The sequence below is a fragment of the Haliotis cracherodii genome, unplaced genomic scaffold (assembly GCF_022045235.1).
Source record: "Haliotis cracherodii isolate W230 unplaced genomic scaffold, xgHalCrac1.p SCAF_8, whole genome shotgun sequence".
NCBI classification, from domain to species: Eukaryota; Metazoa; Mollusca; class Gastropoda; order Lepetellida; family Haliotidae; genus Haliotis; species Haliotis cracherodii.
The window spans coordinates 24,424,737-24,446,246 of NW_027266341.1; the positions used below are offsets into that span (position 1 = coordinate 24,424,737).

At 41.3% G+C, this 21,510-nt stretch overlaps 1 protein-coding gene across 1 annotated transcript in view; it reads right to left on the reverse strand.

Annotated features, from left to right (window-relative positions):
• Positions 1-116: 116 nt before the first annotated feature.
• The window catches only part of LOC139450756 (N-alpha-acetyltransferase 15, NatA auxiliary subunit-like), a 34,901-nt gene continuing 13,507 nt past the window's right edge, over positions 117-21,510 (reverse strand). Inside the window, exons 9-21 of the mRNA XM_071232576.1 lie at positions 21,291-21,397; positions 20,833-20,908; positions 19,767-19,939; positions 18,770-18,922; positions 17,672-17,800; positions 15,651-15,800; positions 14,127-14,190; positions 13,105-13,292; positions 11,182-11,290; positions 10,119-10,217; positions 8,954-9,094; positions 8,073-8,170; positions 117-7,377 (exon numbers count right to left, since the gene is read on the reverse strand). Of these exons, the coding sequence (XP_071088677.1) occupies positions 7,207-7,377; positions 8,073-8,170; positions 8,954-9,094; positions 10,119-10,217; positions 11,182-11,290; positions 13,105-13,292; positions 14,127-14,190; positions 15,651-15,800; positions 17,672-17,800; positions 18,770-18,922; positions 19,767-19,939; positions 20,833-20,908; positions 21,291-21,397 (1,658 nt within the window). The 3' untranslated portion in view covers positions 117-7,206. The remainder of the gene's footprint in view (positions 7,378-8,072; positions 8,171-8,953; positions 9,095-10,118; positions 10,218-11,181; positions 11,291-13,104; positions 13,293-14,126; positions 14,191-15,650; positions 15,801-17,671; positions 17,801-18,769; positions 18,923-19,766; positions 19,940-20,832; positions 20,909-21,290; positions 21,398-21,510) is intronic.

Genomic DNA, 21,510 nt, shown 5'->3' on the forward strand with positions numbered 1-21,510 from the left:
TTGAACACGGGTCTTCGGAGGAGCGAACGCTTTAACCACTACAGTCTGTAGACTACCCAACTGCCCCCCTCTGACATGGAATCCTCATGGGGTTGGTTCTCTAAACAAAACACAACTTATATATAGGAATGCATAAAAAAGATGAATTTATTCACATATAGCACACAGAAACATTCTCAAACAGCACTGTTTCGGGCAACAACTTAATATGCCCAGCATGGGTAGTGGTGAGAGCCACCTGACTACCTGCTGCACATGGCTATCTCTCATATATCATACAGGGGTGTCAACCAGTATCTGACATCAACACCACTACACACCTAGACAGTAACTGGCATGTATCCCAGAACCAATGCCGATGTTCTTCACACAGCATTGGTGCCCTTTTCATACAAGCCCATAGCAAATATACAAGTGAAATTTGAACTACCATATTGCAAAGAAATATACAATTTTTTCACCAGTAATATTTGCTACCAATACTTTAAAGTTGTGGTGTAAATCTGAGTTGATGGCTATTTCAAAGGATAAGAGTGTTTCCAAAGTTGTCCTATTTAACAAATAAATATTAAAGTATAATTTGGAATGATGCAATAGTTTCAACAAACCTGGTTTCATTTTTAGAAAATAAAACTGATATCATTCAGTGCTGTTCATGGATTTCTTGAAAAGGGAAGAGCTAATTTTCAGATTACACCACAACTTAAGAGCTGTCACTTCTAAGTGTGTATGCCATATTGTGATAACACCTTTGACACCACCAACTACTACAGGTCGTTACCATAAGCAGAATGTTCAACTTCAGATTAATATTGAATAATTTAATCATCTGTCTTTTCCCATTTTTAAAGTGATACTCATTTGAAATGAAACATATCAATATGGAGAGGATGCTATTACGGTTGTGACTGAAATAATTATCTAGAAAACATCTGCTAGGACAAACTGGGAGATTTTACAGAAATTAAACACTGTTTATTATTTTCCCAAGAAAAATGTATTCTTTTAATTTTTATTTATCAAAAAAAAAAGTTTCTCATAATAGCTTTGTCCTCAGCACACAAAAAATGCATCAAATGTTTTGTCTTGCAATTAACATTCACATTTCAGAAATTTAATATCTATATATTAGGTTCAATTAATGTCTTGTAACATTGCACACAAATCAATCCAACCAAGTCATATCAAGCTCATTCAAAAGTGTATATGTTCCTCAAACACTGCCATGAGTACATGGAATCTATGCTTACAGACTTTCATATATTCATATTCCATCTACCAACTATTCACATCTACATCTGGAGACTCGCTTTCTTCTTGGCTGTGTTATTTCATGATTCAAATAGTCCACAATCAACAAAACACCAGCACAGGAGATGTTGAGCATAAAAATGAAATCAATTTCTTCACACTCTAAGACAAAAAAAATGTATAATGTAACATAAATGAACTATGAGCTAGCAAATGCAGTAGTTAACCTGGGCTGCAGTGTGCAGTGCAGTGCAGCGCAGCCATAATTGCAGCATCGTAATGAGAAACATGACTTAGTTCGTTTTTTTAACAGTAACTCATCCTCCCAGATGCAGGGAACATTACACATATTCTCTTTGTGCCTTTTGAAAAGTCCATGCATACATCAGAATCAATCCAATTTCCCACCCCAGGTAATTCTATCTAGACTTTGTGCCAGTCCCCTCAAACACTGTACAAGTTGAAGTGACGATATAGCCAGAGGCTGCTATGATCCAATCGGCTGTCTTGGAGAGGTGTAACATTAACCAATCAGAATTGTCAAAGGGCAAGAGTCAGCTGATGTTTTTTGAGTGAGTGACAATGGTTTTAAGCTCCTTTTGCAATATTCCAGCAATATCACACTGGGGGCACCAGAAATGGGCTTCACACATTGTACCCATGTCGGGAATCAAAACCGGGGTCTTTGGCATGACAAGCGAATGCTTTAACCACTAGGCTTCCTGTTTTGAACAGTATTTCAACAGCATGTTGCCCTAACCGATGGAAAGCATTAGTGAGTGAGTTGGGTTTAACGCCGCTTTTAACAGTATTCCAGTTATATCATGGCATGTCAGCTTAATGTGGGAGGAAAGCCCAAAGTGATACAGGTCTAAGACGTTTACCACTTTGGTGAAACCCAAAAGCACGGCTTTGGTGCTGACAAACCAAGAAACATAATAGGGGCGTGCCCAAGGATTCGAACCCACAATCATAGGTTTCTGGCGTGCCCAAGGGACACAACTCTGCACAGCGAATTGTGGTGCCCAAGGGACACAACTCTGCACAGCGAATTGTGGTGCCTTAGACCACTGGGCCACCTGTGCCCCCTGGAAAGCATTAAATGAAACAGGTCAGTCATTCACCATGTTGGTGCAACCCACTGGTATGGTGCCAGGTACCAAGGATCATGATCATTGCAAATCTGGGATCGGAATCCATGAACAGCGGATCATAGCACGGCTAAGGGATGCTACTCCGCACAAAGAATTCAAGAGCAGGTGGTTATACACAATTATTATTTTTTTTGTTTTGTCTGTTGTTTAACACCACACTCAGCAATATTCCAGCTATATGATGGGGGTCTGTAAATAATCAAGTCTGGACCAGACAATCCAGTGTTTGACAATTATAAAAATGGTCAAACTTGCTTCAGAATATCCTGTAGGTTTGGTTTTCACTGATTTTCATGAAGATAGAATCACCCAAGAGTTTCAGGAAAGTCAGACACGCAATGTTCACATTCTGCACCCAATTCATGAATGATCATTGGAGTGATCTGAACACCTAGACTAACTTTGACATGATTATGCTGAGAGTATGCACAGCATAAAATGCCATGCTCTTTATTCAGTGCAATAGGAGAGAGGTGCCATCACCAGCAAAGGAAATGAAGACCCCCCTGGTGTTGACCTAACAAGTTCTAACACAATGTCAATCCTGTTTTTACTTATCTTCATACACCCTCAACTACAGCTGTGTCATGAAGCCAGTCTTTCATTTGCATATCTTGACACTGAAGTATGAAAAAATATCATTGTAATAAGAATTCTTCAAGGTTGGACCAACTTCATTTCTTTGTGAAAATGACCACAGGAGTAAGAATGAGAACAACAAAGTGTTGATTTGTAAATATTCTCCCAAAATGAAACACAAAAAGATGTCAAAATAACATTATTCAATTACTACAATTTCTTTTACAATGTTAACTTTAGGGTCAGCTCCCTTGAAGCAAAAAAATATTTGTCTGAATAGAAGATAAACTGTTGACCGGGACAAAATATATAAGAAAACATTTTCCAAAAGCAGAATTTTACAAAATCAAAACGTTTGACAGTTGATCAGGTACAGATTGACCAAAATATCTGTTGACATTGCTTGTTAATTATGCAAAATGCTTCAATAAATATAACTATCTGCAAAATACATCCACTAACTGAAAGGGCATGATGCAAGAACTAAGTATACATCACATTTGACAAGTTCCAGTTCTAATGCATGGTCATATTTTAATCAAGTTTTGCCCACAAACCTGTATTCAAAGAGAAAGGTATACATACTACTACTCTTGATAGGAATATTTTTTCATCTTTCTATGATAACTGATCCAGTGAGTGAGTGAGTATGGTTTTATGCCGCTTAGGGGAAGAGAGAGAGAGAAAAGAAATTCAAATTAACACATTCCTGCAGAATCCCCAGAACAGTGAGTCAATTGGGTGTCATGTAGCTTGAATTTTAGGTTAGGCTAAAAAATTATAATAAAAGTCTTGGTTCTCAGGCACTGCCTGCATCATCATAAAGTGTGCTGCACGTTTCGATTTTATTTCCATTTAAAAAAAAAACATATATAAATCCCAATACTTAAAAACAATTTGATACAAAATAGCACACAGTTACTTCCCTTTACATGCACACTGCATTACCATGCATCTTTGGATATGGTAATGGCTGCAATAGGAGTTTGTATGCATGTTCATGTAGGGAGGCCCTTTCACACAACTGTATATTTGGTTACATACTAGCTTGAACAAGCCCCCCAAAAACCAACCGCCCGTCTGCACTATATCTTCAAAACTCAGTGTCTGAGAACCAATTCTTTTATTTTTTTTACGCCGTGAATAGATTTATATTTGGACCATTTTTATTGGTTCATATCTTGGAGAAAAAAAGCAAAACACGACGAGCAGATCCTGGCATGGACAAGGGAAGCAATTCTGCCAACTGACGCAGCACTTTTGACCTTTAGTTGAACTCCATATGTTATTAATCAATTTCTATTTTATCTTTCAAACATTAAACTTAGCTTTCACATGATGCACTTGCTGAAAAATTCATTTGTTTAAACATGAAATCATCTGACCCCATGTTGTTACCCATGTTAACTGAGCAAGTTTCTCCACTGGCCACGACTCCCATCCAACCCCAATTTGATATCGTCATTGCACTCTTGTTAAACGCTAATATTATCAAAGAAGACAGTTGTAAATAACATAGCAAAACAAAATTTCTTCAATAAAGGTTGTATAGCAAGTATGTTGGTGCTTTAGTCATCGTTATTCCAGCTTCATCATGGCAAACTGTTAATAATCAATTCTTTATCAGGCAGGGTTGATGGTAAGGATCCATGTCAGATGGCACGCCATCAGCTAGGCATATTGATTGAAAGGGCTTAGAAATTTGGAAAATATAACTTTTGGCAATTATGGTTCATCGCTATAGCTACTAACGTTGACTCGTAACCAGTTATGAAATCTTTCAGCAATGTAACCAGGGTATTCCATTACATCACCATCAATCAATATTTCAGCCATTGAGTTGTTATCTTTATCGTTACTGTAAGTTTAAGTTCTCCTACCTATAATAAAGCCCAAATTACAAAAGAAATGGGATATATGTTTGAAGGAGATTTCCAATAATTCCATAAAGCAAGAACGTATTTGGCATAACTGTTCCCTGAAAACGGTCACCCAGTCACTTGGGCAAGTAGCAGTTAAATATGATTGTTTAATTACATATCTCCACTTGACAGGTGTTTACATGAAGATTTTATGAGCTCTTCACAACTGTGTTGAAAGAACAAAAACATGTTTATCTTACAAATTGATCGAGAATAAGATTGCTACACGAGATAAATGTCATCAATTCCATTGGCCTTAAATATCAGAAAATACAAATGAAAGATGCTAGAGTTGAACAAGTAACAGTGATAGGTTAACAATAATCTTGTTTCTTTAGATTTTACTACATGGCATGGAAAAGTTACTCTTTAACGACATGGACAAATTTATTTTGGTGTCATGTAAGTTTTCATTATTCTGAATACAATAATGAAGAAACTAGAAACGCATTCTTAAACAACATGACAAACTCAAATGAACCTTCAGTTCAAGTCAGTGAAAAACCCAAAGATCTTTCTTGCCTTGTTTCAAAGTTTATGCCTTTTGGTTATATTACAGAAGCACTGTGTCCGAGGTGGCTAACGGTGGGTCAAAATACATCGGAGATACATCAGAAACATGTTGGATACAGGACCTCTCAATCTCTTCATCACGTTTTGAGGACTTAGTGATGGTTGTCTCACTAATTATTGATTAGCAAAGCTGGCATAGAAACTGACAAAATCCACACAATGTGGCAGATTAAAGATTCTAGAAGGCCAAGCGCTGAGGGTACCAAGATGCCTGATAAACCATAGCGTGATCCTTCACAAATCTGAAAGGGAAGCTTATTTCTGTACCGACACTGGAAGTTGTGATATGATATGTATAGCCATTAAAGGGGTGTGTTACGATTCATATTGCAATACACCAAAATTCAATATTTGATGTTCCCACACGATGTATTGTCAGATCTAAAGCACAGGATTTTGCTCAACTCAAAAAGAGATAGTTTCAAGCATAAATGAGTCACAACACTGACCAGTTTGCATGAATGCTTATTTTCATTTCCCACAGATAATGTACAACCTGATTTTAGCTCCAAAATATGATTGACTTTTAAGTTGATAGGATATCATTCTTTCCATCATGGCGTCACAGATGACACTGAGCTCCTCTAAAGCACCAGGGTGCTGTTGTACAAAGTGATCTTAGCGCTAAGTTGATCATAACTCACATACCTTAACATACACTTACGACAGTCTTAGTGCTAAGGTTCTTTTGTACAATGGCACCCTCATGTTTTGTTATCTCATACATAAACAGGACTGATTAATTTCATCTATGCTGCAAGTGAGTCGGACATAAACAAAGCTTGCAGCTACATTTAGGAAAATGCAATGAACCATTAGCTCCGAAGATGTTCCTTGCTCCGGTATTTTGAGCAACGACAAGCTATATCTCTTGGCACATTGGAAGTGTTCCCGTACTACTTCCCAAAACATATTCCAATAAATAAATTTCCGAGAACCTGAGATGACCCTTCCATCTCATACAGTCCACAGAGTAAAGCTCTCAAAGATATGCTATATTCTGTACAACTGAACATTTCCGCTTTCAGCAGACGCAGCACAAGAAATACAAAACTGGGGGTAGAAATGCTGGTTTGTGACAAGTCAAATTCAGCTGATAAGTCAAATATCAGCTGGTTGAAAGGTAAACATCAGCTGTGACATGTCATACAATGTATATAAGTTGTCAGGAATACATCTTCTGTTGTGAAGAGTCAATATTCTAGTTTAATGTGGCACAGGTCCCATTTCTATACAAAACTGGTTTGTATCACCTCGGAAATTCTCTCTACGCACTGAAGACAGAAGAAACACAATCCATACAAAAATCACATCAATTTGTATCTTTGCTTTGAACGTTTTACACACTGGAGTTGCGCAAAAGATCTTGACATTGTTTGGGAATACGTTCAGAAGCACTGCGTGGATCAATGAAAGAAGAACAGTGTCAGCTTCTTCAGAGAGATCAGTAAAGCGTCTCGTGATAAGCTGAATTTACAGCCCAAAACAAAATTCGCCCTGGGTTGTATGATTAGTGTGTACACTGTAGTTTTCAATGTGTCCAACACGTCCCTGTAGTGTACACCATGGTTCAATGTCTCTACGTCCCTGGTAGAACGTGACGCACCTCTTGGGTGAAAGTACCAGGACATCAATGCCAAAATCCAAGAACAAGGACTTTGTGTCGGCCATAACAAGTTTCCCACGTGGGGAGTGTGAATTACTAGAGTATCACAGTGTGTCGGGTTCTATGACGTGGAGCCGTTGGCAACAATCTGATCAGGCTGTGTGGAGGGAGGGATGATGAACGCGGTTGCATATGGAAACACATTATGACATCGGGCCTGGTAGTCCTGGGCTTCTTTCTCGCAGCTGCCAAAGTCTCCTCGGCACAAACATTCCAATACTTCTATGCAGTTCTGAAACAGAAATTAAATACACTGAATCCCTTCAGCCATACTCAGGCCAGATCTTTCTTTAAAACTCCCACCCCTTCTTTATTAAATTTTAAAAAAAAATAATCCTACCCACTTAAAATGTTTAGGAAATAAAAACCAACATTGACAAATTTATCTTAGATTAATGGTGGAACGGAGCCCGGACATGTAACCAGACAGTACCAAGATGTTCCAAACAAGTATTCTTCATCATTCAGTACAGGAATACTGGAAAGCTCTTGTTTCCATAATGTCGTACTCAGCAATATTCCAGCTGTATGATGGCAGTCTCTATCTCTCTATATATATCAAATCTGGACCTGACATTCCAGTGACTGACATCATGGTCATCTGTGCAATTGTGATATGATGACATGCATCAACTTTCTTCACAGGGAGGGGGCTGGGTCTCCCTTGAGTTCCAGCTGAGTACCTACATGTAACATATACTTCTATTTCATTTAACACTTTCTAAGAAAGTACAAATTCTGGTACTTTCCCATCTGGGATTCAATCCCACTCTCTCAGAGTGAGGCACCTAATCACCAGCACACAAAGTCAGCGATATAACCTACTCAGCCACCGAGTCTAGATCATGTACTTTGTGTACCCCTCTGACAAGTGTAAACTGGGCGAAAGCTATGAATACACTACAGTAAACATGGCACTGTACAAACCTTGATTGTAACTCCTTTGATATCATTGGACAAAGATGTTGCCAGGGAGATTGCTTTCAGCTGCGTAGTCTGGTCTAGTTCGTACATCATTCGGGCACCTGGCAGGAATAACAAAGAAGTTGTTGAATAAAAGAATGCAGATACAATTATTCACTTAAATTGTAAGATACTAAAAGATTTTATTTTCCACCATAAGGCCTATGTGTGCCCAAAAATCGACCTTCATAATTGGAGTTCAGCTCCCTTTTATGAGTGAGTCAGTGAGCATGGGTTAATGCTGTTTTTAGCAATATCACTGTGGGAGACACCAGAAATGGGCTTCACACATTGTACCAATGACAGGAATCAAACCTGTGTCTTCGGCATGACAAGCAAACACTTTAACCACTAGGCACCCAGACTGCCCCCTCCCTTTTATGAACATTCATTAACATTTGAATACAGACAATGAAAACAGTCACACATAGGGCCACTACTTGACAGAAATTAGCACCAATGTATTTGACCCAAGCAGCAAGTTATAACAAAAATAATACATGGTTCTTTAGGGCAGTTTCAACTTTGCTCTGGACCAGACAAACCAATGATTGATATTATGAACAATGTCCAATGCCTCCTGACTTGCAATCCGTCGCTCAATCTGACCATGGGATCCAACAATTAGTTGAAACAAGCATACAGTGCTGGGGTGAGTGAGTGAGTATGGTTTTACACCGCTTATCATGGGCGGGCACACCAGAAACAGTCTTCACACACTGTACCCATGTCAGGAATTGAACCCAGGCCTTCAGCATGACGAGCAAATGCTTTAACCACTAGGCTACCCCACCGCCCCATAGGTTGCTGGGGACCTATTTAAGACCTTGTGAAGTGTCAATAACCTGCAAGTAGATGTTCTAAGGATTTGGAGTTTCTAGCAATGAACTCGTCGTTGAGCGTGTCTGCAGACTTTCCCTCGTACACTCGCTCCACTTCCTGGTTTATCACAGACTGCAAGGGTTCACTCAGCTCACTCTTCTTCACTGAAATCCACAAAACAGAACTCACCAAGAAACCCAAACTTACATCACAGAGCCCTTCATGCATGATAGACTGGTGTTTCCGTTCAAACAAAGAAATCAACACCCAAATGAGTGAGTGAGTGAGTATGGTTTTACGCCGCTTTTAGCAATATTCCAGCAATATCACGGCTGGGGACACCAGAAATGGGTTTCACACATTGTACCCATGTCGGGAATCGAACCCGGGTCTTCGGCGTGACGAGCGAACGCTTTAACCACTAGGCTACCCGACCGCCCCAAATGAAGTTGTGAGGGATTTTAAGTTAACCACATCAAACCAACTTTTATTTCTGCAAATTACAGTCAAATCAAGTAGAAACCGGGCAACTAGAAAAAAAATGGATTAAAAACTTTTATTATTTGGTTTCAAATTGGGTCATTTATTTATAACTCCAAAATGTGTTCAATTTGTACCATTGTTTATTGGGGCAGTCAAAAATTGATAGTCTTTTCAAAACTTGTTCAATTACTATGCATCTATTCTTCGTGCTGTAATTTCACTCTGTGATTGTATTAACGAGATAGGTGAGGTGAAATGGGTTTTAATGTCCTGTCCTAGATTATTGCACTTATATAGCTATGTGCATGCGTGCGTGCGAGCGTGTGTGTGTGTGTGTCCGGACTGATGCCGATTTATAGTGCTAGCCTACTGAGATACCATGCCGCAGTTTAACATGAATATCCCACTCAGACACAGTATACTGACTCCGAGCATACTAGTCCTTGTTTTAGGCCCTTAATGCCGAGCGCCAGACAGGCTGGGGATTGAACCCCCGACCTTCCGCTCCATCACTATACCACGGAGGCGGTCACGAGATATCAGAAACAGTAAATGTTAGAAACACCTTTTCGGAGAACTAGATAAGGGGTTGAGCAAAAAGTATCCACTTGACTCGCCTCAACGAGTGGACCGGAAAAGATTTGTTTGTGTTGAAGAGTAGAGTAAAACAGAACTTGAAAGTCCAAAACAACTGTTTCTACTCACCGAGCTGAAGATACCTAATTTTACATATGTGGAACTGGGGATCGTAGGGGTCGGTCTGGAAGCCTCGCTTTATGGACTGCAACATCAGTAATAACTTTCCTGCAAAGTACAAGGAGAAACTAACATACTGAACACAAACAAAACATCTAGCCAAAACTATAGTACAATCGATTTGTATTCACACTGAAAACGGATCACCCGACTTTTCGCTCAACACTGAAACATTACAATTGAAGTTTGACAATTTCAGTCACATGAAGGCAGTTTAGTTCAATGTGGGGGGAAGTGACCAAGTTGTAGATATTTACTATTCGGGATAAACCCAGGAACAAGTTTATGCATAGATTTGGCCAGGAATTTAGAAAGGAGTACATTCGCTAACAGTTTCGGTTAAACATTGATTATCACCTCTAGCCTTAATGTCATCATCATCATCATCGTGTTCAATATTTCCTGCACATGCATCATCATCATCATCATCATCATCGCGTTCAATATTTCCTGCACATGCATCCTGACTCGCTATATGTCTTCCAAAATCAAACATATCAGTTATTTTTTGTTTAAAAAAGGCATTTTGACAGATAACTGCCGTCTGTATTCCCAGTTCAACAAACAGAAAGTCTTGTGCAGCATGAAACAAATAAACATACCTCTTGGATTTTCTGGAATTGACTTTAGTTTTGACAGTATGATTTATAGTCGTGAGTATATTAAGCCTAATTTCAAGATTTTACTGTTGAAACAGTAATATTTCGTGATTTCTACACCAGTATTTAAAAACACCTCACACCGAAATTCAATAATGCATGTTTGATGTTTTTCTGCACAATCTTTAACGCATTACTCGTTTCTGAATATGTGATAATGTGATAACTAAAATTACGTGAATCCTACAAACTAGGATCGTGGCAAAATCAAGAAAAAAACCACAACATCACTAGACATGATGATTTACCATTTAAATTGTATTTCCTGTCCAGCAAGGCATTCATTTATATGCAGGCATTAAGACTACTACGTGTATTTTCTCATAAACTAAGTGGTTATGATTATTTCTTACCTTTCCTAGAGTAAATTTCATAAGCTAAAACGTGTGTTTCTACCCTCCGGGGGGACAGCAGTTGCAGGGGCTTCATGAAGCGCATCGCCTGCTCCAGGGGGTCTTCAGCCTGGAAGGTCGTGTGTACAACATCAACATCGTTGGCATCTGAGGCACAGTGGCCATTCATACGACATTTCATTTCTCAGCCTTAGCAATTATGTTCGTTAGTTTGTAGCTGATTTCCTCTCAGCAATGTTTCAGCTATAGACGGAGGTCTCTAAATAATTGGTTTGGGACCATACAACCAAGTAATTGACATTATGAGCACCGATCTCCGCAAACGGGATACAGTGACATGTATCAACCAAGTCTGACCACTCAATCCCGCTGCTCGCCTGTTACGAAAAGCATGGGTTGGTGAAGACCAATTCTAACCTCGATCTTTACATAAGTGCTAGTATGTAATCATGATTACAACAAAGAGCATAATTAATATAGCCTTCAGGATCAACTGAACAATGCCAGGCTTGTATGGGTGAGGGAAACACAGTGTACAAAATGGAAATGGCACTATTCATTTGATGTCTAATGACGCACTAAGCAATATTCCAGCTGTATGATGTTGGCCTGTAAATAATCAAATCTGCACAAAACAAAGTCACCCAGCCTGACCAATCCATGTAGTCGTCTTGTATTACGAGTATAGATAACGGGGGAACAATTCTTCTCCAGCATCTCCACTGGGTCAAACCTGAATTGCACAGCGGGAGAATGTTGACATGACCTCTTTTATCAGTGCGGTGTGGTGCGGTGCGGCGTGGCGTGGCCAGGCATGGCGTAGCATGTGGTGTGTCGTGGTGTGGTGTGGTGTAGTGTGTGTGGTAGCGTGTGGTGTGGTGTGGTAAAGTGTGTGGTGTGGTGTGGTGTGGCGTGGTGTAGGGTGTGGTGTGGTCTGCTATAGTTGGTTGGTTGTTGTTTAACGCAGCACTCAGCAATATTCCAGCTATATGACGACGGTCTGTAAATAATCGAGTCTGGACCACACAATCCAGTGCATCGATCCACGCAATTGGGATCCATGACATGCATCAACCAAGTCAGCGAGCCTGACCACCCGATCCCGTTAGTCGCCTTTTACGCCAAGCATAGTCGCCTTTTATGGCAAGCATGGGTTGCTGAAGACCCATTCTACCCCGGATCTTCAGCGTGTGGTGTAGCGTGTGGTGTGGTGTAGCATATGAGGTGAGGTGAAATCGGGTTTAACGTCGCGTCCAAGATTATTGCACTTATATAGCGACGTGCATGCACGTGTGTGTGTGTGGCTGCTTGTACTAGTCCGGACTGATGCCGATTTATAGTGCTAGCCCACTGAAATATCATGCCGCAGTTTCACATGAATACCCCACTCAGACACAGTATACTGAGTCCGAGCCGACCAGTCCTTGTTTTAGCCCCTTAAAGCCGAGCGCCAGACAAGGTAACAACAAGTACCATCTTTTAACTTCTTTAAGTATGGCGCGGTCGGGGATTGAACCCCGGACCTTCCGCTCTTTGAGCGGGCGCTTTACCACTAGGGGTGTGGGATGTTGCGTGGTGTAGCGTGGTGTAGCGTGGTGTAGCGTGGTGTAGCGTGGTGTGGCATGGCGTGTGGTGTAGCGTGTGGGGTGGTTTTTGTGTAGCGTGATGTAGCTTGTGGTGTGATGTGGCGGGGTTTGGCGTGGTGTAGCGTGGCGTGGCGTGGCGTGGCATGGCGTGGCGTGGCGTGGCGCGGTGCTGTGTAGCGTGTGGTGTGGTGGGGTGTAGTGTAGCGTGACGGGGTGTGGAGTAGGGTGTGGTGTAGTGTGTGGTGTAGCGTGTGGTGTAGCGTGTAGTGTGGTGTGGTGTAGCGTGTAGTGTGGTGTGGTACAACTGCCTGTGATTCCAGAACAAAGTGTTTTATACCTTGGCTAGTTTGTCTGGCACCAGCTCCTCTTCTTTTGGACCATCAAGATCTCCGTCCTGGCTCTTCTTGTTCTGTAATTCTCTCTTCTCCATCTCGGCTCTCTGCCTTTCCCGAGCCATCTCCGCTATCTTGGCTGCCTTCCGTTGTTTCCGTTTCAGCTTTTTTAGTTCACTAGGACTAAGATTTTCTGTGGAATTCAAGAGGGAGCATAACTACTGGTGTCTTGTCAGTTCATGCAAAATGATAGCAAGTCCACAAGGGAATATGATTTATTTAAGGGCTTGAGTAATCTGAAAATTAAGAGCATGACAAGGCTCCCGAGTGTTTCTAAAACATTTGCAGCATTAGATCATAAAGATCGGAAAGGAAAATGAGAGTGAGTTGGGTTAAATGTTGCTTTGAGCAGTATTCCAGTTATATCATGACATGTCAGCTTAATGTGGGAGGAAAGCCTGAAGTGATCCAGGTCTCAGACGTTTAACACTTCGGGGGAAAACCAGGTATGACTCGGACAAACCTAGAAATATATTTGGGGTGAACCGGGATGCGAAAACACGGTCATGGGTTTCATTACCATTTTCAGTTCCATTCATTGTCCTTGGGCATTTAAATGTCGACATCTATTTATCAGAGTGAAAGCTACCTTCCAGCTCAATACAGCAACATATCTCTCAAGCTCTCCACTGATCCAAATCTGAGGACATTTTTGTTCTTATCACAAGTGAATTCATTCCTGTTTGTTTGTTTGTTGTTTAACGCCGCACTCAGCAATATTTCAGCTATATGACGGAGGTCTGTAAATAATGGAGTCTGGACCACACAATCCAGTGATTGACATCATGAGCATCAATCCACGCAACTGGGATACAATGACATGCATCGACCAAATCAGTGAGCCTGACCACCCGATCCCGTTAGTCGCCTCTTACAACAAGCATTGTCGCCATTTACAAGCATGGGTTGCTGAAGACCTCTTCTACCCCAGATCTTCACAAGTTCATCCCTCTACGGATGCTCTTACCTGTATCTAGGTTATTTTCTTGTTCATGTTCCGTGAAGGGGTGGTCGTGTAAATGTAAATAAATCTGCAAGGAAAGTAACCACCATGAAATCATTTCTTTGAACAATGGTAAGCACTCATACAGAAGATGAAATTAACAATCCAGTTCATCACGTTTGTACACCCAGTATTATTTCAGCAACTTGAGACTGACATTTGTACTCTGCATCTTTGTCCAAACATGTCTACATTAAACACTTTACTGCATCAGTCAAAGTAGGCTTCATGTGTTTCAGAAGGATCTATTGTTAACATCATGTGCAGCAACATTAAGACTGTACGCCCAAACCATATTATTATTTCTTAACACAAGAATTATTAGTTATTTAGATAAGTTTCAAATACTGAGAGGGTGCGTGTGTGTGTGTGTGTGTGTGTGTTTGTGTGTTTGTGTGTGTGTGTGTGTGTGTGTGTGTGTTTATACCCAGCAATATTCCAGCTACAAGAGTGAGTGAGTGAGTGAGTTGGGTTTAACGCCACTTTTAACAGTATTCAAGTTATATCGTGGCGTGTCAGCTTAATGTGGGAGGAAAGCCCGAAGTGATGCAAGTCTCAGACGTTTACCACTTCTGTGAAACCCACGAGCATGGGTATGGTGCTGACAAACCTAGAAACATAATTGGGGCGAACCGGGATTCGAACACACAATCATAGGTTTCCGGCGTGCCTAAGGGACGCAACTCTACACAGTAAATTGCAGCGCCTTAGACGACTGGCCCACCCGGTCGCCTGACAACCTATTACCTAACACTATCCTACACAACATATATACACTCTGATCATGCATTCACTGAAGTTGACTGAAGCTTCCTTACGCAAGTCAGAAGGAATGTATGCATCATCAGAAAGATGAACCAAATCACAGACAAGCATGGGTTGCCTATTGTAACCAAGGACCCAGAAATAGTGAGTGAGTGAGTGATTGAGTGAGTGATTGAGTGATTGAGTGATTGAGTGAGTGAGTGAGTGAGTGAGTGAGTGAGTGAGTGAGTGAGTGAGTGAGTGAGTGAGTGAGCGAGCTGGATTTAACGCTGCTTTTAACAGTGTTTTAGATATATCATAGCATGTCAGCTTAATGTGGGAGGAAAGTCTGAAGTTATGTGGTTCTAAGACGTTTACCACTTTGGTGAAACCCATGAGCACGGAGAGTGCTGACATACATACGGTGAGTGAGTATGGTTTTACGCCGCTTTTAGCAATATTCCAGCAATATCACGGCTGGGGACACAAGAAATGGGCTTCACACATCGTACCCATGTGGGGAAATCGAACTTGGGTCTTCCACGTGACGAGTGAATGCTATAACCACTAGGCTACCCCACCATCCGTATCATACCTGGAAACAATTGTGAGGAAACAGGACTTGTACCCATGGTTTCTAGCATGCCCAAGGGACAAAACTCTACACAGTGAATTGCAGCGCCTTAGACATCCGGGGCAGGCAAACAATAATTAGGAAATTGGGAGACTGCGCTAGACCATTACCTCTATTGCTATCCTAGCAGCCCTGTAGTAGAAGGGGTGACTTCTCAACTTGTCTTCTAACCTCAACAGGCCAACATACGCCCGTAACGTCATCTTCCTCATACAGTAGGTGTGGAAGTCAAACTGGTCCTCAATGATTTCTGTAAAATGCTGAAAAGACAAATGATATTTATCACATAAGGAGTACACCTCGCACATTCTCATTGTGGGATATACACCTTGTGCATGTTCATATTAGAGATCTGCATCTATCTCTACTGCTTGCAATCTAGGATTTGAAATCAAGACTAACAGATTGTACACCCAGTCACATTAGGGCGCTGGGCCACCCGAGATACTTTGACATATGCCAGTTGAGTGTCACAGTAAGCAATTTTCTTGCCATATGACGGAAGCCTGGACCTGACAATCAAGTGATTGATATGGTAAGCAGAGATCCATGCCATCAGGGTACGATGACACACCATGAAGTCACTGAGCCTGTAACTGTATCATGTAACTGTTTCATGTTTGTTTGTAGTTTAACGCCGCACTCAGCAATATTCCAGCTATATGACGGCGGTCTGTAAAATAATCGAGTCTGGACCTGACAATCCAGTGATTGACATCATGAACATCGATCCACGCAATTGGGATCGATGACATGTATCAACCAAGTCAGCGAACCTGACCACCCGATCCCGTTAGTCGCCTTTTACGACAAGCATAGTCGCCTTTTACGACAAGCATAGTCGCCTTTTACGGCAAGTATGGGTTGCTGAAGACCTAATCTACACCGGAATCTTCACAGGTCAACTGTTTCATGACAGCCATGTGTATAACCATGGTACAGGGAACCAGTATTATTTCAGCAACTTGAGACTGACATTTGTAATCTGCATCTTACTACTCTTAGTCGAAACTAGCTACATTAAACACTTTACTGCATCAGTCAAAGGAGGCTTCATGTTTTTCAGAAGGATCTATTGTAAACATCATGTGCAGCAACATCAACATCCAAAAACATCAGGCTTTGTAAATATTTGGCACACTTGTTGGGAACCAAACCGCAGTGTGTCAAGTGAACGCTTTAACCATCAGGCATCCACCAAATGGCTTCAAAGGAGATGTTAGTAAAAACTTTAATTAACAACCACCAAGAATTGTTTGTTTGTTGTTTAACGTAGCACTCAGCAACATTCCAGCTATATGATGGCGGTCTTAAATAATCGAGTCTGGACCAGACAATGCAGCGATTGACATCATGAGCATCGATCTACACATCTGGGATACGATGACATGCGACTGACATGAGCCTGACCATGAGCCTGACCACCCGATCACCTTTTACGACAAGCATAGTCACCTTTCACGGCGAGCATGGGTTGCTGAACACCTATTCTACCTCGGATCTAACCACCAAGAAACCATGATAAATGCTTGTATGAAGTTTCACAGCTACAATAGATGATGACAGACTGAACAGTAATGAAGTGCAACTGAGAGGCTCTGGTGATATGACTTGGATTTTATCTCAAGTATTCCTATACCCCCATCATGATTCGACTTGGACTATTACTTATTATATATCTTAACATTTAATAGGTGTATTATGGGACTTGTTCAAAGGCAAAGCTTGATTGTTGGCAGTTTAAAACTGCAGTCAACAATATCCAGCAAAATCCAACATGGGACAGACAAACCAAAGGTTGATAGAATGAGTAAACATTCCATGCCCTTAGAGCCTGACAACCCAATATCAGGGTGCTGAGATCTTAGTGCTAAGGTGATAGTGAGTGAGTGAGTTTGGTTTTACACCGCTTTTAGCAATATTCCAGCAATATCACGGCTGGGGACACCAGAAATGGGCTTCACACATTGTACCCATGTCAGGATTCGAACCCGCGTCTTCGGCGTGACGAGCGAATGCTTTAACCACTAAGCTACCCAACCGCCCCCTAAGGTGATAGTAACTCCCATACTTGAGCATAGACTCATGCAGCGCTTACCCAGGAAGCTCCACAGGGACACATACTGCTTACCCTATCTATCTCATGGCATTTCTTCAGGGCATCGCCCCACTTGCCTAGACGCTGGTATGCTGCCGAACTCTCCGTCTGGAACCACATACACTGCATCTCATTCAGGTTCTCTGTTGCAGAAACACCCTCCTGAAAAAGAAGAAGTTTCAATTCAAAGCATTTCCTTTAAAACACAAGACCTAAGGACAGCAATTATCTCAACTTCTAACACATACCACTAAAAAAAAAGTTAAGGATTTTTTCATACATGTATTATTATAGTTATTGTCATGCCATACTGATTAACTATATTAATATGAAAGAATCAAAGGGTGGGGGTCCTTAACTTCTTTTGAGTAGTATATAAACTGAGGCTACATTGGGCAGTGGAGTGATTGGCTGAACTGGAGGTTTAATCATGGCAGCTTGAACAGTAATTCATCTTCCCGAGGCAAGGGAGTTAACTGGCCATAAAAGTCCAAGTTTCCACCCTTGCCGAACTAGGCTGGAAATATGGAGTTATATTTAGGGTGGATTAACAAGTCTATGCATAGTCCATTCAAAATCGCGTAACAAAACTGGTTCATAAACTGCCTAGCAGATTTCTGTCAATTGCAGGATTTGAAAAGCATTCGTACCATCAACTCAGAGTCAACAGGTGTTTTCCAAATCTTTTCATGTTTTTATTCAAATTGCTTGTAAGACAAATTTTATTACAATCAGACAATATAGATCTTGATCATCGGCCAGATCGTCTTGGCTGGGCACCTCCATTTTTTTTAAAGGAAATGCAAGTGATATGAGAGGTGGAATCCGATGGGGCAATAGGAGGGACATGGACGGGACATCACTCATAATAGCCACTGGTGGTGCTACGATCGAGCCCAGGAATTCAAACGTTCGTAGCGCTAAGATGGTCACAACTCCCATTCTTTAGCATAAGCTTATGACGGTCGTAAGGACATCGTCTCGGGGGATAATAAAACCAATTCTGTGTAGGAAAGAATACCGACACGGACGAAAATGTCCAAAATTCAACATTACGCATAAGGTACCAGGTTAGACCAGATCTGAGAAACCTTTGCGTGGGTATGACCAGCCTCCATTCATGATACCTACCCTGGTAAACTTGGCACACATATCAGATGCCTCCTGAATGAGGTTACCACGCAGCATGTACTTGGCACACTTGGAGTTGATGTAGCGGTCGGCTGTGTCCAGACTCTGTGCCTCGTCCATCAGCCGCACAGCCTCCTCAATGTCACCTGCATGCTGCAAGGAAGGGAAGACACGTTCACATTACAAAACATTCATACCAGTGTTCAAACTCAAGCATGGATTTCAAGGAGTCCTGGTCATAAAGTAATGGAGACAGTTTAAGATTTAGGGGTACCAGCAACTCCAAAGCGCCCCCACTTACTTTCGAAAACTGTACACACAATTGTTTTCTTTCTTTCTCATCTTATACAGTTGCTCATTTGTTGTTTAATGCTGTGCTCAGCTATACTTCAGCTATATGACAACGGTCTGTAAATAATCAAGTCTGGACCAGACAATCCTGCGGTTGACATCATGAGCATTGATCCACGACTTGGGATACAATGACATGCATCAACCACTTCAGTGAGCCTGACCACCCGATCCCGTTAGTCGCCTCTTATGACAAGCATAGTCGCCTTTTACGGCAAGAATGGGTTGCTGAAGATAAGTCATACCACCCATAACTCTTTTGGAATGTCTTGTGTTAACCTTTTCGAGACTGAATGATTAGAAACTGCATTTGGATATTCACTTTAGCAATCTGGTAAGCCATGCTGATTAGTCAGATGAAAGGTCGTTCTGACGTGACAGGTAATGGTATGTTCTTAGATCTAGTGAGTGAGTGAGGTTTTACGCCGCTTTTAGCAGTATTCCAGCAATTTCACAGCGGGGGACACCAGAAATGGGCTTCACACATTGTACCCATGTCAGGAATCGAACCCGAGTCTTCGGCGTGACGAGCTAACGCATTAACCACTTCGCTACCCGACCGCCCGCTCTTAGATCTATGTGAGAGGTAGCGAGCTTTAAAATCTGAATTGAATGACTTTGGGACTTTTCCTCAAGAATAACTTACCTTATGTAGTTTGGCCTTGAGGACGTAAAGCTCTATTAACAATGGAGTGTGTTCAAGGCCCTGATCACAGTAGTGAATGGCCTTACGGATGTCTCCGAGGTAGTCAAAGTGCTGAGCCAGGTAATAGTACGTCCACAGCAGGGCTGTAGCAGGCTCCTTCTCTTCATTCTCTCCTTAGGGAACAACACATAATGACACTTGTCACACATACATACTGATTCATAAAGCCATCAACATGCTCAAGAGATGAATAGCCAACGTAAAACAAGCATGAAATACTCATATACCCCGCCAATATGACATGTCGGGTTGTGTGCAAGGCAATAAATATTGTACGGTTTTTAAGATCTGCTCAAGAAATTAGCACAACTGACATTTTCAAAGTCAAATCCGTTGCTATGGAAACTTGAAAAATAAATTTTTCAAAATCTCAAACTACCAAAAGGCACCAGTTCACCACTAGACCTAACTATTTGACAAGTTTGGTTAAGATATCTCTCATGGTTTTTGAGTTCTGCACCCATTCCTATATCCCTTCCACTTCGTGGTGGGGGATAATAATACATATCTAAACGATTAAATTCCCTGATTCCCTAAATTTGTCCTTACTTGTCCACACTAAAGGCTATAAGATCTTCAATATCCTTGAATCAGTTATATCTAGCAGTGTGCGATATGAGGTGAGGTGAGGTGAGGTGAGGTGAGGTGAGGTGAGGTGAGGTGAGGTGAGGTGGGGTGAAATGGGTTTTAACGTAGAATTCATGATTATTGCACTTATATGGGATGGGGGTGATGGGGTGAGGAAAGGAGAGAGGGATAAGAGGAAGTGTCATGGGGACCTTGAGGTATGCTGCTATAGTTCAAAAGGGTAAGAAAATTCTCTGGACACATGCTCAGTATAAGTAGCAATGAAATGTACATCGTAATCTTTGCAACTTTTAACATAAGCGTGATAAGGATCCCTTGACTTTCTTGCCTACTTAACGGTCAGTGTTGACAGGAACTTACAGAAATAGTGGTGCCTGTGTATTGTTTGAGGACATTCCAACGACTACAGTGTACTTACCCATATTGGTATCAAAGTATCCTGTAGTACTCAAATTATTCACATATCCTAGGATCAGATCTTCTATAATTTTCACCTGAAACACATTTAGATTAAGATAAGATCAACTTGGAAGAAGGATTTCCTCACATGAGCATCAATCCACGTAATTGGGATACGATGACATGCATCAACCAAGTCAGCAGGCCTGACCATCCCATCCCGTTTTTTGCCTCTTACGACAAGCATAGTCGCCTTTAACGGCAAGCATGGGTTGCTGAAGACTTATTCCAACCGGATCTTCACAGGCGCGAGTGAATCATTATTGCTTCATGCTGCATTTGCAATCTTGCAGCTATTAGCAGGGAGATCAATACAATCTGGTTTTGAGAACAACCAACAAACATGGGGTAATTACGAGCTTTCCTTCCTTGGAAACACCCACACCATGTCTATTGCTTTATCATTCATTGTCTTACCTTTTCAACGTCATGGTACAGGGGTCGCATTGCCACGAACAATGGAGGAACGCCTTTACGGATAGCCTTCTTCAAATATTCATCCGCGTAATCCCTCAAAACATCCTCTACAAGAAACAAGAGTTGATTACTTTCAATGCTGTTGCAATCAGCATTCACTGCAATCACAATTTCAGAGAAGAGTTATACACCTGATGTGAAGAGCTAGTGTTCTAGTTTA